The sequence below is a fragment of the Camelus bactrianus genome, chromosome 33 (genome assembly GCF_048773025.1).
Source record: "Camelus bactrianus isolate YW-2024 breed Bactrian camel chromosome 33, ASM4877302v1, whole genome shotgun sequence".
NCBI classification, from domain to species: domain Eukaryota; kingdom Metazoa; phylum Chordata; class Mammalia; order Artiodactyla; family Camelidae; genus Camelus; species Camelus bactrianus.
Window position 1 is genome coordinate 15,933,757 of NC_133571.1, and position 17,637 is coordinate 15,951,393.

At 49.3% G+C, this 17,637-nt stretch overlaps 1 protein-coding gene across 1 annotated transcript in view; it reads left to right on the forward strand.

The window, feature by feature from the left end:
* Positions 1–17,637, forward strand: part of SORL1 (sortilin related receptor 1) — a 147,542-nt gene that overhangs the window by 23,343 nt on the left and 106,562 nt on the right. Inside the window, exons 4-6 of the mRNA XM_045504513.2 lie at positions 5,727–5,888; positions 7,203–7,270; positions 12,494–12,674. Coding sequence (XP_045360469.2) covers positions 5,727–5,888; positions 7,203–7,270; positions 12,494–12,674 — 411 coding nt within the window. The remainder of the gene's footprint in view (positions 1–5,726; positions 5,889–7,202; positions 7,271–12,493; positions 12,675–17,637) is intronic.

A 17,637-nucleotide genomic window follows, 5' to 3' on the forward strand; every position in this document is an offset into this window, starting at 1 on the left:
GGGGTGCGGGAACCAGGGCTTTCCTGCTGGTTGGGTCGCTTTTCTTCCCCACTCTGGCGATCCTAAGCTCACTTCCAGGATGGGATGGCTGCTTCTAAGGATGCTGAAAAATGAGCTCCTTAGCAGCAGAAGCTCTCGGAGGGACGGTAGCTGCTGGACTTTGCTCATCCGGAAAGGAGTGAGAGTGAAATCCACAGGGTCCTCTGACCAGGTCCCCCCCACCCAGCACTGGCTTCTCAGGTTGCCTTTGGTCTGTGGTCTGTTAGCAGGGGCTGTCTTCAAAATATTTAGCCATCAGAATGGCACTGACCAATCAGAATAGACCCGGTCTGAGGGAGCTGAGCCGGCCATTAACCTTTCAGTTGCTGGATTGTGGGCAGGTGTTGGGGAGGGGACCAGGCCCCTGCGGCTTTGGGTGGGGCATTCATAGCTTTCAAGGCCATTTACTAAGAGAAGCATGTTTATTATTTTTTTTAACAACTAAAATAGCATTGCTGGTACCCGCTGGTTAATGTCAGTCTGGCCTGACGGTCTCAAAGTGGAGGGGCAGTTAGGACAGATTCCCCTCTAACCTGACTCCCCGGTGACAGGACAGCTTTTCCCTTGGTGAAGAAAAGCACCAAAAAGGGGCTGGAGGGAATTGGTGCTGCAGTCAGGAGGGCAGGCCCTCTGTGCCCCGCCCCTCCCCTGCCGGCCTGGGGCCAGGCAGGCCTGGTACCGACCCAGGGTGCAGCTCCCTGGCTGTGCTGCATCTCGTGTGGACCCATCTGTATGCCCTGCCCCTAACCCCACCCCCCCACCCCGGCCAGGAATCACGCAGCACTTTGAATTGTCCCTTTGTCCGGATATACCTATCCGTGATTGTTATTCTGATTACTACACGTTGCCCCGAAGTTCACTCTTGCTGAAGTTGTAGCCTTGAAACGCCCGTTGTCATCTAGAATCTCCTTTTCAGCCCCATCCTTGTCCCCAGCTCACCTCCGACTGCCAGGCACAGATGTCTGTAAGCAGCCTCTGTCTCCCTTCCTGCTGGTCATGGCTTGGGGTGAGCAGCTGCCAAGCCCACTTGTCGGAAGAGTCAGAGACAGGAAAGATGCTGTTATGGGTTTGCAGAGGTGGTGAGGAATTAGTGCAGGGAGAGGAGATGGGGTTTTGGAGCAGGAGGAGGAGCAGGGCAGGGGCCAGGGTGTTGGGGCAGGAAGGAAGGAGAACCAGGGATGGAGCCCCAGGGGATGCAGGTGTGACTGGCGTGGCAGGCCTCAGTGTTGTCACCTTGAAGAAGAGGGCGCCTTAGATTTTGGGGATGTCTTGGAGTTGGTGGGAGGATATGGGGGGCTGCCTTCCTGGAGAACTTGGTGCCAGCTGGACCTACGGCCTGGGGCAGGCTGAGTGAGGTCGGGTTTGTATTCCCCAGAGTTGGCTGCGACCCGTCCCGAGACTTCTCAGGAAGGAAGTGACTCTTACTGGGCTGAAGACTTTGGTTACTTTTACCTTTGTCCCTTGGAAGGCAGATTGCCCCACCAGACCTACTGCTTCCCGAGAGAGTGCTTTGCCCCCCTCCCCAGGGTGCTGGGCCCCAGCAAATTGCCCGTGTGGAAATGTCAGGGTGGCTGCCCAGGAGGGCTATTGAGAGGTTGAAATGACTGTGAGCAGCTGCTCTGAAAGGTTAAGATGTCACACAAGGGCCACGTGGAAGTCTTGGTGGGTGGCTGGGGCGTGCCTGTGAAAGGGGAAGGCAGGTGCCGCTGGGCAGGTGGAGCGGCTGTGGGGTCATGTGAGTGTTTGGGTCTATTTTTGAATTAGCCCGCCATCCCACTTCCTTCTTCTCGGTCACCCGGGTGCCGCCTCTGGGACCAGTGTGCTGCTCCAGCCACCTGGTGGTTCCGCCAGCCTCGTCCTGCACCCAGGATCAGCCAGCAGTGTCCGGATGTGTCTGGGCTCTCTGCAGAAGGTCACTGGATGTGCAGTTGGAATGGAATGCCTCAGTGGAAGCCAGAGCTGGTCCTGCCCTTTTGCAGGCGGGTGTTGGTCCCGTGTGGAATGGTAAAACAGTTTGCTCTGCTTCCTTAGGTTCCCGCCTCCTGGAGAGGTGTCCCTTCACTGCCTCCTCTGCCCTCCCTCCTCTCACAGCTCCCTTGGCTTCTCCAGTCAAGACCAGAGAGAATCACTTACACTAACACAAGGATGAATTCTGTAGCATCTTTTGTCAACTTTCCAGAGGTCTTTGTATTTTAAGAGGAAACATAGCTTTCAGCTAGAGGTTGGAGCACCTCTGGAATATTAAGTGGTTGCAGACAGGCTTGGAGAGGTGGGGGCATGTGAGGATGCTTCAGAAGTCACACAGGTTAGGAAGCACCCAGTAGGTCAGCTCTGCTGGCAAATCTATAGGGTCGCCTTGAGCAGACTTGACATGCAGTTTGCCTCAGGACTTAAAAACAGAGTAGGACGTTCTGTGCCTTCCTACTATGTGCATATGGGACAGGTTTACTTAACAACAGGAATTAGAGCTAGGGCGTTCAACTTAAGTGAGGTTGGATCAGAGAAGCGAAGGCTCCTGGGTGCTTGAGATTAGGGCTGGAACTTCACAGATGGGCACGAGTTCAGTAGCTCAAGCAGAGCTGGTGGGAGCCCTCGGGGAGGAGAAAGGAGTGGGCAGAGGCATCGGGTGCCAAATGTGGTTCCTCTGCAGGCGGCAAGGGGAGGGTTTGCACTGAATGACTTCACGATGTCAGGGACGCCCCGTCGGAGGAGCTTGCTTTTTGCCTTGAGGACTGGAGGGAGCCGTGGAGGAATCTTGGAGTTGGGGAGTTGCTGTGAAGACTGACTCTCAGGGACCTGTGTCTGCTGGCAGTGTGCAGGATGGGCTGGAAGGATAAGATCTGAGAAGAATCAGAAAGCGAGCCCATGTGCAAATATGGGCATGAAGTTGCCTGGTTCACTCAAGCAAACCTAGTATCACCTTCCAAGTATCTCCCTCCCTGCTGGGTCCCAGAAGTCGGGAGGATGAATAACACGCGGGGCCCACTCCCAGGCTCCTTCTAGTCTCTAGGAGGGCCACGGGCCACACTAGTAGCTCTGGGAATAAAAAGGAAGGCACTGATGGTGAAAAACATTTTAGAAGGAAACACAACAAGGTAGGCGGCTGATTGAAAGTGCGGCCCGAAGGCAGGGAGTGGAGTAGAAATTTGACCCAGATTGTGAGCATTGGGGCTGGGAGGAGGAGGGTGGCGTGGATAGAACTTGGGACGTGGGGAAGGAGAATTGGGTTTTGGGGTGGAGGCGTTGAAGAATTCAGTTTTGGACAGAATGGGAAATCTGGGCACATCAGTGCAGGTGCTGAGAAGGTAAAGAAGGTCATGAAACTAGACTCTCAGGCAGAAGTCGAGGTGGGCGGTGGAGACTTGAGGGTCACGGAATGCTTGCTTCTGGAGGCAGTCGTTGAAGCTCTGTGGAAGGATGACCCATAAACCAGGGTAGCAGCCAAGGATGGAAGAGTTTGGAGTTCACCTGAGGGTAAGGAGCTGATGAAGACAAGGAAGCTGGAAAGAGAGAATCAAAGACAGACGGTCGGGGTGGGGTGGTGGGGGGCAGTTGGTGAGACAGTGTCGCAGAGGCAAGGGAGGTTCCTGGGCACATTTAAGGAGCGGGTTAAGAGAGGGGTTACTTCAGTGAGCCTAACAGCGCAGTGTAAGACCGATGGATTCAGTTTGGGACATGCTGCCTTTTTGTTGGGAGAAGAAAGGTGAGGATTGAGGAACCAGCCAGAAGCTGATGTGAATGTTGCCGCCTCCTGGTCACCTTGCGTGGTGACCCTAGGCGTCAGTGTCCTCAGCAGTAAGAGGGGAGGTAACTGCGTACAGCGCGGACCCGCCTGCGGTGGGCGCTCCATGGGGGGAAGGAGGGAAGGCGCGCCGGGCTTCCAGCTCAGTGCCTGGCATATCCTAAGTGCTCTTGCACAATTACAGCAGAGCATCCTCAGGTCTGAGACTGGGTCCGTGATTTCCAGGTTCTCAAAGGTGAGTCTGCAGGAAGCCATGAAACAGCTTCTGGGGAAAAATTTTCAAACTGAGAGAACACTCCCTTCCCCAGTAAGCAAGATGGTTTTGGAGCAGGAGGTTGGGCTAAGTTCTTTCTCAGGGACACTCTTATGCCCCAAATTGGGATGGTCCTTTTAGGATCATAATTGTGTTTATCACATTGTGTTTGGTCCCAGGAGCTTTTGCTTTCACAGCATTGACTGCCCTTTGGAGTTAGATTTAATGAGGCTTCTCCAGAGTCTGGACTTTTACATTAGATCCTGTGGAGGAAACACAGGAGAAAGAACGTGTAAAAGACATTCCTGGGAAGTTTACAGTCTGGATGTGGGGAGAGAGCGCGCAAAGGAAAAGGAGCAGGAACATCTGAGAGCAACATGCAAACAAGTGTTCCCGCAGCCGAGGCTGGAGGCGCCGAAAGGATTCAGAGTGAAGCCGGATCTGGCTCAGGCGGAATCCGTTAGGGAACGTGTCCTTGGACGGGATTCCTCCGGATTGTTGCTTTCCAGGATGTCAGTGCCTGGGAGTTGCTGGCGCTGGGGCCCCCTTGCTCTAGTTCAGGTTTGCGGTCGTCCCCTGAACCACCTTGTACTTCTGGGCTGTCCTGCAGTTCTCTGTGTGCACGAAAGGCCTGTCACCACCTGGGATTTCCAACCTCATGTTCTGATACCTCCCATAGGCCCTCAGGACTGTCGTCAAACCTATGCTGTTTTTTTTTTTTTTTTTCTCCTCCTCTTTTGTTCCCCAAATCAAACTGCCCACAACTTGGAGTCTTCCTTTCCTGTGGAAGTCTTGCCTACCCTGCAAGGCTCAAATCTTCCATGGTGTCTTGTCTGATCTCCAAGTCAGAGCTGATCTATCATCTGTGCTGTTGTCGGACTGTGTCCACGTTTTCTGATTTAATCTCATTTCCTTTGAGTGTAGCTGGCCATGGACATGTCTTTCTCCCACATTAGATTGGAAGGTACTTAAGCGGAAGGATTCTCTGCTTTCTCTGGGGCACCGCCAGCATGTGGTCTGTGGTGGAGATTCAGTGCACGGGGGTTTAGTTGAATTGCCTCCATCCTTTCCCCTTGAGAACTCGTTCGGCCGGCAGTCACTTTCCAGCCAAACTTGTTCAAAGTTCTGCACTCACCTGTGCAGAAGTAAAATAAGGTGAGGGCTCTGCCCATCTGCTGTGCCCCAGCAGGACTCTGCCAGCCCCAGAGCTGCCCTGTCACCTGGCATAGTGGCAGGAAGGAGACGCTGATCTTCCTGAGTGCTGCAATGTCGGGGATCTTCCTGGAAAGGCGTGGCGGGGGGTGCAGTGGTGGGTGGTCCACAGGCCCATCGTGTGCAGCCCGTCTGGAGAGCAGGCCTCTGTCCAGCTTCCTAGAGCCACCCTCTGATGATGACCCAGTGCCCCACCAGGGAGTCACAAAGCCCAAGTCAGCTGAAAGAAAAAATAGAAAAGGTTTGACTAGCTTCATTAGCAGGTTAAGCAGGAGCACTGGCTGGCTTCACCGCAGCCTGCCTGCACCCTTACCTTCACTGAGCCCTGTGTACTGTGCACTGGTGTCTCTTTGTTGCCAGGAGATAATGGGGAGGCCATGCGGAAGCCCTGCGGGCCCCGGGCACCTGCATGCTGTCAGGGTGGGGCTGTTGGGGTTCCCATCCAGGCCCTGCTCTAAGCTTGACTCCCTTCCCTTGCAGTACATCTTTGCAGACGCTTATGCCCAGTACCTCTGGACCACGTATGACTTCTGCAACACCATCCAAGGCTTCTCCATCCCTTTCCGGGCAGCCGACCTCCTCCTGCATAGTAAGGCCTCCAACCTTCTCCTGGGCTTTGACAGGTCTCACCCCAACAAGCAGGTAAGAGAGCTTCGGGAACACGGTCAGATGGGGCTCCTCGAGTGTCCTGCTCTGCCGGTGGGGGTTGCCTGTCCTTTGCGTGCCCTCCCCTGCCCCTCCCTCCTCCCCTCTCAGGCTGAGCCTTGGCAGCTCCTGTTTCACTTCCCATGGCTAAGGAAAGATACGTCCCCGGCACTCTCCGTCTGCACCCAAGCCAGGGAGCAGCGCCCAGCCCCGCAGACCCTCGCTCATAGTCACACATCAGGCCCGTCTCGCGGCAGGTGCACCTTCGTTAGTCCCGGTGGCAGAGGGTCAGTCGGGGGTGAATCAGAGAGAACCAGGTAGAGAAGTCTGGAGTCTGAGCTCTGCGGGGTCCTCTTGTCGGATCCTGTTCCGCCTTTCCCCTCCTCCACCTTAATCACACTGTCTTTGCCCACCAGTTATTTGAAGTTACCATGAGCTCTAATATTCGCCCTGTGTGTGTGCTTGCACATGTAAAAAAATGTGCCCATTTTCCTTCTTTAACTCGGATTTGAAGGAAATGTGAGAGATGGGGGGTGATCTGAGTAGGATTTCTTTCTCAAAGTTGAAACTTGAAACAGGATCATCGATCTGGCATAATCGTGTGAAACCTGTCGACTGGGTCCATGATGAGTATCGAATGGCTTTGCTCGGAGGAAACGTGGAACGTTTCTTTTCCTTTGCAGGTTGCTTAAGCAAAACCAGACCTGTTTATCTTCGCTCGCCTTAGGGAGGAGCCTCCGTGTGGGTGGTGTAGGTGGGTTATTGTTGTTTGGTCTCCTGCCTCTTATTCCGCAGTCCCCAGGACCACAGGAACCCTCAGGCTTTGTCTTTGGAAGTTGGGGGCTTTGGCAGAGATCAGCAGGTCGGTTCCTCATGGCCACACCCCATGTATTTGGTGGATTCCACTTGGTGCCTTTGACTTTGCACTTAGCCAGAGTCCTCTCCACTCAGCTTTCTTTGTGAGTTTTTAAGGACGCTTGTTTCCCAGGCAAGAAGTACCGAGTGTAACCCTTTCATTTTAACCATCCTCTGAGGGCCCGTCTTGAATAAAATATAATTTCTGATCATCTGTAAATGGAAGACAAGTCACAGTCATTTTTCCTTCCAGCTGCTATTGTGGAGAAGAACACAGAGGTGCAGATCTGTCCTCCCCTCCCCGCCCGTGCTTGCCTGTGGAGTAACCGAGGTGGCCGCGGGGATCCCCGCGCCCGTCTTCACAGGCGGCACGTGGTTGAGGGTGGGGTTTCTGGGGGTGTTTGCCGGTGATGCCTCTTGTACCGTGACCACTTCTTGTCACTTTGGTCTTCGCAGCTATGGAAGTCGGACGACTTTGGCCAGACCTGGATCATGATTCAGGAGCATGTCAAATCCTTCTCTTGGTAAGTCGTGCCATCTAAGAAATGTGAGTGACCACATCTCCTTGTTGGAGGACAGACCGGGTCCTCACCTGAAATGTGAAGCATTTGCTTCAGGAATTACACACTCCAGACCTGGGAAATAGAGCTGCAGGAATAACTGACTCACTAGGGGATGAGAAAGGAAGGTTCCTCGCGAGAGGAGTGACGGAGCTTTTGCGTTTTTCAATCCATGAGGCAATTCAGGGGAATCTTGAAGCTCTTGCATGTATTAGAGTTTCTAAAAGACCTTCATTTTTAGAGCATCATACCAGAAGTGGGGATTTTTTTCCCCTAAAATTCATTCGTTCATTCATAACATATTTTTTTGAATGTCTGCTGAATATAAAACATGCTCGATGCTTTAGGGGATAAGAAGTTGAATAATTGATGGATATAGTTATTAAGGAGATTGCAGGTGAGGAGATAAGAAAAGACATTTTGTGCAAATAACACACATCATGAAAGAAACACAGAAGTCCCACAGACATAGATTGAGAAGCCAGGGGAGGGGTGCACTCCTTCCAGACGGGAGGACCCTAGGCAGCTCCCCGCAGGCGGCTCCTGTTGGTCCAGGATGTGCCTGACGGGGTAGGGCGTGGCTGTGTGGAGGTGCGCAGGACAGGAAGGCTAGACAGGAACAGGATGGCCAGAAGCAGAGATGAGTCTTGGAAACACTGAGTCTTCTCTTTGGACCGGGTACTGGGTGACGTTTGGAAGCGGATGCCAGTATTAGACTCTGCAGTGCTTAATAAAGGGATCTGGCCTGAATTCTGAACACGGTGCGGAGCCGTGGTAGGTCTTTGAGAAGGAAAGCGAAAGCAACAGGGTTACACTTTAAGAAGCAGAGTTGTTTCTGGTCTTAGTTGCTTCTGATCTTTCAGTTACCGGGATGTTGTACACAATCTGGAATACATGAATTTGTACGTTTGCACACGAATCTGTCAAACAGATTCCCAGGAGTGGACTTGGCGGGTCAGTCAACCCCTTCGCACCTGCCAAACTTCAAACCTCTTGCTCTTCGCCGCCCCAGATCAGCTCCACCTGTAATCTTCCCCATTTCAGTCTCTCATTGCTCAGGTCAAAAACTCTTGAGTCATCACTGAGTCCGTGTTTGTTCATGCATCACGTTCAGTCTGTCAGGAAATCCTGCTGGCTCTGCCTTCAGTGTGTAGCCAGGATCCACTACTTAGCTCCTCCTTTGCTCCAAGCCACCACGGTCACTCGTTAGCGATCCAGCTGGTCTTTCTGCATCTACACTTGTCCTTCTGCCACTTGTCAGAACACGGCTGTGTTGATCCTGTTCGAAGCAGGTCAGATCATGTTGTTCTCCGGCTTTGAACCAATCAATATGCACCATCACTTCTTTCAGATTAAATGCCAGGTACATTCCTACCACAGGGACTTTGCACTTGCTATTTTTATTTTCTCTGCCTAGAATGCTTTTACTAAAGGTATGTTTATGGCTTACTCCTTTGCCTCATTCATATCTACCATCACCTTGTCAGTGAACCTATCCTGAGGATCCTCTTAAAATTGCAGCTGTTCCCCTCTCATTCCCAATCTGCTGCACCCTGATCTGTTCTTTTTTTGCACTTACCTCATTCTGATGTACTCTTATTGTGCTTGTTATTCATCTTTCTTCAGGAGAATAAAAGCCCCACAAGGGCACAGACTTTTGTCAGTTTTGCACTGATATATATCCCCAGTGAATGTAGCACTGAAATTGTAACTTTGCCAGGTTTTCTATAGAAAGTGTCAGATTTTGCACTCAGCTCAACGACATAGAATTGTGTCTCTCTCCACAGCCAGTGTGTTGGGCAAGAAATAATAGTATCTCAGTGTAGTTTTAATTTGCATTTTCCGTATTATGTATGAGTTGGAACATCTTTCAGCCTACTTAACGGTCATTCTTTCTTTTTTCTTTTTAAACATTTTTTTTATTGAGTTATAGTCAGTTTACAATGTTGTGTCAAATTCCAGTGTAGAGCACAATTTTTCAGTTACACACGAACATACATATATTCATTGTCACGTTTTTTTCGCTGTGAGCTACCACAAGATCTTGTATATATTTCCCTGTGCTATACAGTATAATCTTGTTTATCTGTTCTACATTTTGAAACCCCAGTCTGTCCCTTCCCACCCCCTGCCCCCTTTAATGGTCATTCTTATCTTTTTAGGGGACGTGTCTGCTCATGCTCCTTGCTCTTTCCCTGTTGGATTGTTAGTCTCTATATGATTGATTTCCAGGAGCTCTTTGTATATTTGAGGTTGGTCCTGTGCGATGCGAGAGAGCTTGTATGTGTGTGTTCATTTATTCTTATTTTTTCCAATGTGTCGTTGGTCTCTTGACTTTTACGTGCAGTTTCAGCCCTCTTTAAATGTAATGACCCCACGAGATCTGTCTGTGCATCTCCTAGCCCTCTATTTGAAGAGGAGCGTCTTCGAGTTGGTGTTGCTTGCTTGGTCATCGAGGGCAGTAAAGAAGGCTGGAGCAGAATGAGGCCTCACAGTTGAGTGTCTTCAGGCTCCAGTGGCCCTCCTTCTTATAGAGGGCAGCTCTTTCTGACCCTTTTCGTTATTTCCCTTGGGCAGACGTCATAGTCTTAGTGAAATAAAACCCAGTCTCATCTAAGCACAACCTCTTCCCAAGGAATACCATGAGAACTTTTTTTTTTTGGCTTTCTTTGAGCTTTAAGGGGACAAATTACTCTTTTATCTGTTTAGAGAGTCATCTATTAAGGGGGCAAACCAGCAGGATTACTAAGTAGAGAACTTCACGTTTGGGAGTTTGTGTGTGGTGCCTTCTGCCTCTGTGCAGACATGCAGGTAGACATCTTAGGGGAGAGGACCAGCCTAGCTTATTTTGGATAATTACATGTCTCGTGTCAGGGAATTTCAGGCTATTGGGGAGATTTCCCTCTAGGATTCCCCATAATAGGTGAGAGTGTAATCTAACCTCTCAGAGAATAAAGGTGCATACATTTGTCCGACAATGCTTGGCAGCCCTGGAGCAGGAGTGAGGAAGACCGATGACTTGTGTTATCCAGAGCTGCAGACTGGCGACACAGGACAGTGGAAGAGCTACGGGGGAGGGGCTCAGGGATGCCCCGAGGAACATCACTGAAGGGTTGTAAGTGAGGCGGTGAGGCCAGCCCAGGACCCATGACTGTGCTCAGAGACGGAGCAAGGCTCGGAATTTCCGAACAAGGGTAAAGAGAATTGGAAGGAAGTGTCAGTGAGCGTGGAAAGTGGGAGGCTGGTGATTGCAAAGTACAAGAATTTGCAGCGGGAGCAGCTCTCGGAAGTGGGAGGTTCAAGTAGGGATTACGGAAGAGAATTGGGATGAAAGTCACAGCTCCTTCCATCGCTAGATGCTGGCTGCTGCTTTTGGCCAGGAAGGAATAACAGAGGTGAGCGCTGTCTCAGAATATCTGAATAAAGGTCCCTTCTTCTCTGCCTTTTTAAAAATATCCAGCGCGTTTTAATTTGCATATCCTCCAGGATAGAGGAAGTACTTTAATGAGTACTTCTAACTGTGGAAAAGAAGAGAATGTGTCCTCCCGCCACCCTACGCCCTCCCCCGCTCTGCACACAGCATCTGGTGACGAGCATTTACTTGTCTTCTGCATCAGGACGGGCTGCTTTCTCCAGTGTCCGACTAGGACTCCAGATTGTGGAGCCAAAGTCACATTTTCCCTGGTTACAAAAAGAGGAGCTTTTGTTTTTCTGTTTCTTATTTCCCTTCTTTCCTTCCTCCTCCTTTCTTCCTTTCCTTTCCTTCTGTCTGTCTTGGAATATGCTGTTGACAGTACATCTTTGAAGGAATTTTCTTTTGTTGCCTTCATGATCCTGAGAGCCGTTGTGCCTAAAGAACTGTGCAAAGACAGTTGCATTAACGAGCCCCCCTTTGTATCCTTGGGTCATCACCGCATCCTCACAACGAAGCTCTCTTCCTGATTTCTCCAGCTGTCTTTCCCGCTGGCAGAATGCCCACCCCACCCGCCCCCTGGCCTTGGTGTTCCTGTGCATGTGAGGAAACCCCGGGCAGGTTAGCCATCTTCCCAAGCTGCTCTTTGGGGCCGTACGGGGGGGGCTCACCAGTGCACAGCTTCTCCGAGGCAGTTTGGTCTCATCACTCTACAGTTTTCACTTTGGAATAGCCTCTGTAATATGGTCCATGGATCCATGCAGCAAAGATCAATTCAACTGGGAGCCGTGCAGGATAAAAAGAAATGTAGAGACATGGCCTTTAAAGGAATCTGTACTCTGGGAAGCTCAGACAACCACATTACGATGAACAGCATAAGACAGTGGCTAAGAAGCACTGCTGTGTGACTTGAGGAGGCCGATTCCCAAATGCGCTAACCAAGGGGATTCTCTGCCTTTGTTTGAAGCTCATAAAAAAGGCTTGAAATTGACGGCAGTGGGGACGCATTGCTGATTTAGGGGGGAGAAGAGCACTGGGGGAAGGCTTCCTGGAGGAGGGGGACTCGCACTAGACCTCAGAAGACAAGTAGGACTTCGATGTGTAGGTCAGAGTCGAGGCAGAGGGCATCCCCGCAGAGGGGGTGGTGTGGACAGAGCAGAAGAAGGGGTGAGCCCTGCGTTTCTGAAGGCTGTTGAGGGCATCCGTACGTGCACGAAACAGTTTGTAAAGGAGCCTCGTAGGAGGTGACTTTGCGCTGGTGGCATAGACAGGTGACAACAGCCAGGGACAGACAGAAAGAGAAAGGGCAGGGTCCGTGAGAAAGAGGGGCCTTGTGGTTCCTCAGGTGTGGTTTCCCCTGGAGCTTTTCTTCCGAGAAGGTAGCATCCTGGGGACTTCATAACTTGTTCTGAGCTTCATAACTTGAGGCGGAAACTTGCTGACAGGCTCAAGCAGGCAGTCCTTACGGAGTCTCAAACACTGGCCTCTTACTTTTTCTTCTTTTCCCTCTCCTGAAGCATGGCCCCAGCTTGCCTGGAGCGAAACACCCAGCTACTTTGTAAACAGCAGGACCAGCATAAAACACTCTACAAATGGCAATTCCTTTCCCTCTGCTGAGCCCAGGAGCAACCAAAAGGATGTTCGCAGCACAGAGAGTGTCTCTGACAGATCCCACCACGATGGCCCTCAGTTCTAGCTGGTGGTCCGCATGGTAGACCCTCCATGCCTCCAATGATTAAACACGGAAATGATGGCAACCGTTTTTCTCCCCCCAGGGGAGTCGATCCATACGATGAACCCAACACCATCTACGTCGAACGGCACGAGCCCTCTGGCTACTCCACAGTTTTCCGAAGTACAGACTTCTTCCAGTCCCGGGAGAACCTGGAGGTCGTCCTGGAGGAAGTGAGGGACTTCCAGCTCCGGGACAAGTACATGTTTGCCACAAAGGCGGTGGTAAGTCGGAGGCACCGGGGAGTCAACTGCTTTTGCGTTTGCTGTCTGAGCCTTGGCGCTCTGTGGTCAGGCAGGTGAGTCTGCGCAGGTGGGGAGGGGCTGGATGGACGTGCCTGGGGAGCTGGACCAGGTGCTGGACATAGATGAACACTCCCTAGGGACTTGGAAGATTCTGGAAGGTCGAGGAGTGGAGAAGCTTGGACAACCCCTCAGAGTGTCTCTGGGTGCTGGGAATTTGGTCGATTGCTGGTAGCCAAGCATCCTTGACAAACACCTATTTCTTTGAAATCCCGATTAAAAGGACACAGAAAGGAGGGGTGCGGCTCAGTGGTTTTTTTCCCTCTAATCTCACTGCCTGATTTCCCTTCAACTCAGGCCGATTTCTCTGCGAGTGTTGGACACGTTCATTTACGTGGCTAATAGAATGTGTAGTTGTTGGCTAGTGGGAGTTAATGCTCCAAGAAAAGCAGTAATTACGCTTCCAGCTGTCAGTAAGTAGCTTAACTCTCAGCCTTTGGGAAAGTCTTCTCCTGATTTGATGTGTTGGAGCCAGATGCTGACAGGGAGGGCTTGCTCATTGAAAACCACAGATGATTATTCAACAGGACTCGCCTTGCAGCTGCATCACGTTGCAGCCATCCTGACCTTGTGTCCAGGAAAAACCCAGGCCTGGCCTGGTTGAGAGCAGGTTGGGCTGCTGTTTCTGGGGGCTGTAAGCTTGCTTTCCTAATGCGGCCTTTGCTTCCCTGACCTCAGGCTCAGATGAAGGCCTCTGGTGACTGGGAGGTCGCTCTCTGTCCTGTCACGGTTAACCTTAGGGACTAAAACCAGATGTCACGTTTCCCTCCAGGCTCTCACTTGTTTCCCTGGTTGGTAACTGGCCAGGCAGAAGCGGCTCAACCCCCTTGGTAGGATGCTAGGGCAGAGAATCTCCCCAACAGGCAAGGCAGAGAGCGAGGCTGGAATGAAAGGACAAGATGCAGGAGGCCAGGGGATTCCCCATTACACACCTGGCAAAATGTTCTCTAAAAGCACTGAACGATGGCAAGTTTCCTTCCGTCAGGCTGTCTGCCTTGAGTCCCTCCTGGATGATCTGCACTCTGCCTCTCCCGTTCTGCCCCTTTCTCTTACACTCGCACACAGAGCCACTCAAGAACACAAGCATCTTTGAGTTGCCTCGGGCAGGGGTGTGCTGGGAGTGCAGACATGAGAAGTCAGCCCTGGGGACTGGTACCTTGTGACATCCGGTTGAGTGGCCCCAAGTTCCAGTAGTGTTTACAACCTTGTCTGCAGCCCTCATAGGTCTTTTTTGGTTTTAGTTTCTTGGGCGTGGGTTTTTGGTAAGATTTTAATTTCTTCATTTTAAGGCACGGTGACTAATTGCCGGATTTATTCTACGGACTGAGTTGGGGCTGAGGTGTGAGCTGGTGTCCATTTCTCTTAACCCGGTTATTTCTAGAGGTCTCACCTGAGAGGAAGCTGTATCCCATCTGGAGCTTTCTGTGCCCCCCAGTCTGACCTCACAGTACGTCTGTTCTCTAGACACAGCTGATTTGCAGAGAGCCGGTGGTGATGTATTTATTCCTCCTGTCCAGCGGTGAGATCAAGGGTTGTTTCTGTAAGATCATCACTGATCTGGTACCTCGTATCTTGCACAATGCTTGATACATAGCAGATGTACAACAGAGGTGAATAAATCTTGACCTGCCTAATTTAGAACGATTAGGCTGCTAGGTTTTTAGGGGGTAAAGGTGGGGAAATATTAAATTACTGGTTGTTTCATTGTCAACTCTTAACCCGTGTATGGCTTCTTTATTTGTATGGAATTGATGGCAGCATTGTATTGGCTTCTTTCGTCAGCACATGGACAGACATCAGGTTCCAAGGTCAGTGGTTTAGTGGAGACTGTAGGTAAGATGAACTCAGCCACGTCCTGGAAGGGTTGCCTGTGGCAGCATCAGCAAGGGCCCTGGGTACCAGATGCAGATGGCAGGGCCCAAATGCACTTTTTCCCCTGGGCATCTGTATGATGCCTAAGAATCTCCAAAATTTGAGACACTCTTCCCTGAGGCTTCTACATGCAGAAGCTTTTGATAGTGATCTGTTATATTATCAAAGGAACATTTCTCAATGGATAGACTGATGAGAGAAGAAACACAATTGGCAGTGGATGATAAAAATGGGTATTTTCCTCCGTATTACATTAGAGTCCTAAGCCATGAGGATGGATGACTCTGGCCTTGGGTGGACAACCTCATCAGTAGGAGTGTTAGGTCTGCAAGTTTGTAACTTCTTATCTGGGGTGTGCCCAGCGCTGTGGATGCTGGGTTTGGGGAATTCTGAGTGACTTTAATGTTAAATGGATTCAAATCAAATTAGGGAAGTCAAGGAACTAATTGCAAAACCACAGAAAATTGGTTTTGGGCAACTAACCCTTTTGCTTTTTTCCAGCACCGTGAATGATTCCAGTTCTTTGCAAGTTAGTTATTTAGAACATGTCAGGGCAGCCATCAGGGTTGTGGAGTGGTGCTGGAATTCAGGGCTTTAGCCCTCCCCTGGTACCCTACTGACCTGGCTCTAACTTCACATGTGCTTTGTGTCTGATGCGTTTCGATTTTTTTTTTAAAACCAAGTTTAATTTTTATTTCTTGGTTTTTGACATGTAGTTCACCTACTTGTGGTAATAGTTTGTCTCAAATGCTAGGGCCATTAAAGTAACAGTGAGAGGCACCTTTGCAAAGTGAACTTGCTTGTGAACTTGGTGAGATACAGCTGTTAGGTTCTTCCTGGGAGGTAACAGTTGTTGTCAAGGAGGTGGAGGTGGGTGAGGATTGGCTGCAGCTCCTCCTGAAAGCTGCACAAACGTGCACCTTGCAGGATGCAGACACAGTGTTCTAGAGCAGGCTTGGCCGACGACGGGCCTTCTCTTGTGTTTGTCAATAAAGTTTTATTGAAACACAACCATGCACATTGGCTACGTGTTGTCTATTGCCGCGTTCTCGTTACAGTGGCAGGGAGGAGCCGTTACACAGAGGCAGGATGACCCACAAAGTCTAAAATATTTCTACACAGACCTTTCCAGAAAAAGTTTGCCCACTGTTGTTGTAGAAGCAGGATTCTGTTCCCCGTTCGGTTGGCATCAGGCAACCAGAATCCTCTAGTGCGAGAGCTTGAGAAGTCTGAAGCATCGCCCCCGAGAGTTCACGGGCCCGGCCTCCCCGGATTGCTGTGCCCTGTTCATGCCGGGCTGTAATCTTTAGGACGTTATGGCTAATTCAGATACCTTGCAGGCTGCTGATTTCCCAGGGGAACTCATTGGTACTTTCACTTTTCTGACCAACCAGCCACTCACTTCATTCTTGAAGACCAACTTCTAACCATCATTATGCTAATTTGAAGTCTCTAATGTTGGTAGTGATAACAGAAAAACTTAGTAATTGCCTCAGAACCATGGGCTTCTACGTGAGAGGATAGCAGACCACAATTGGAGTGTGAATTTTAGGATAACTGACCAAAATCAGACTATCGACAGGTTATTTTAATTATGACATTACTTACGTATACCCAAAGTAGAGTTAGGTATAAGCACTTAATGCTTATAACTCGTATACAGCAGTAAAGCTCGAACCTGTATTTATGGATTAAAAATAAAGCTGTAATACCAATAAGTTTAAAATTAATTTTTTACAATGCCAATATTGAGATATAATTCATAGACCATAAAATTCACGTTGTTAAAGTGTACAAGTCTGTGGTATTTAATATACTCACAGAATCATGTAATGGTCATCATGGTCTGATTTCAGAACATTTTTGTCATCCCCAGAAAGAAACTTTGTACCCGGTAGTGTTACTTGCCACTCCTCTCTCCTTGCAGCCTCTGGCAACCATGGGCATACTTTCTGCCTGTTCTGGATATATTCTGTAAAGGATATCATATGATATGTGATGCTTTGACATTTTAAAATTTCATGGTATAATGCTTTCAAGTTTCACCCATGTTGTAGCATGGGTCATCAGAATCAGTGTGTTTTTATATTCACTTTTCTTTCTCCTGCCAGATCAAATCTCTTGTTGAACTCCTATAGTGAATTTTTGTTTTGAGTTATTGTATTTCAACTCAAGAATTTCTGTTTGTTTCTTTTTTTTTTTTCATTGAAGTATAGTCAGTTTACAATGTTGTGTCAATTTCTGGTGGACAGCAATACATATGCATGCATATATTTGTTTTCATATTCTTTTTCACCATAAGTTACTACAAGATATTGAATGTAGTTCCCTGTGCTATACAGTATAAACTTGTTATCTATTTTATATTTAGTAGTTAATATCTGTAAATCTTGAACTCCCAATTTATCCCTTCCTATCCCTTTCCTCTCCAGTAACCATAAGTTTGTTTTCTGTGTCTGAGTCTGTTTCTGTTTTGTAGATAAGTTCATTTATGTCCTTTTTTTTTTTTAAAGATTCCACATATAAGCAATATTATATGGCATTTTTCTTTCTGTTTCTGGCTTATTTCACTTAGAATGACGATCTTCAGGCCCATCCATGTTGCTGCAAATGGCATTTATTCTTTTTTTTTTATGGCTGAGTAGTATTTCATTATATGTATATACACCACATCTTCTTTATCCAGTCATCTGTCGATGGACATTTAGGTTGTTTCCATGTCTTGGCTTTTGTAAATAGTGCTGCTGTGAACATTGGGGTGCACATGTCTTCTTGAATTACATTTTTCTCCATATATATGCCCAGGAGTGGGATTGCTGGATCATATAATAAGTCTGTTTTTAGTTTAAGGAACTGCCATACTGTTCTCCATAGTGGCTGCACCAATTTACATTCCCGCCAACAGTGTAGGCGGGTTCCTTTTTCTCCATACCCTCTCCAGCATTTATTGTGGCCATTCTGACCGATGTGAGGTGATATTTCATTGTAGTTTTGATTTGCATTTCTCTAACAA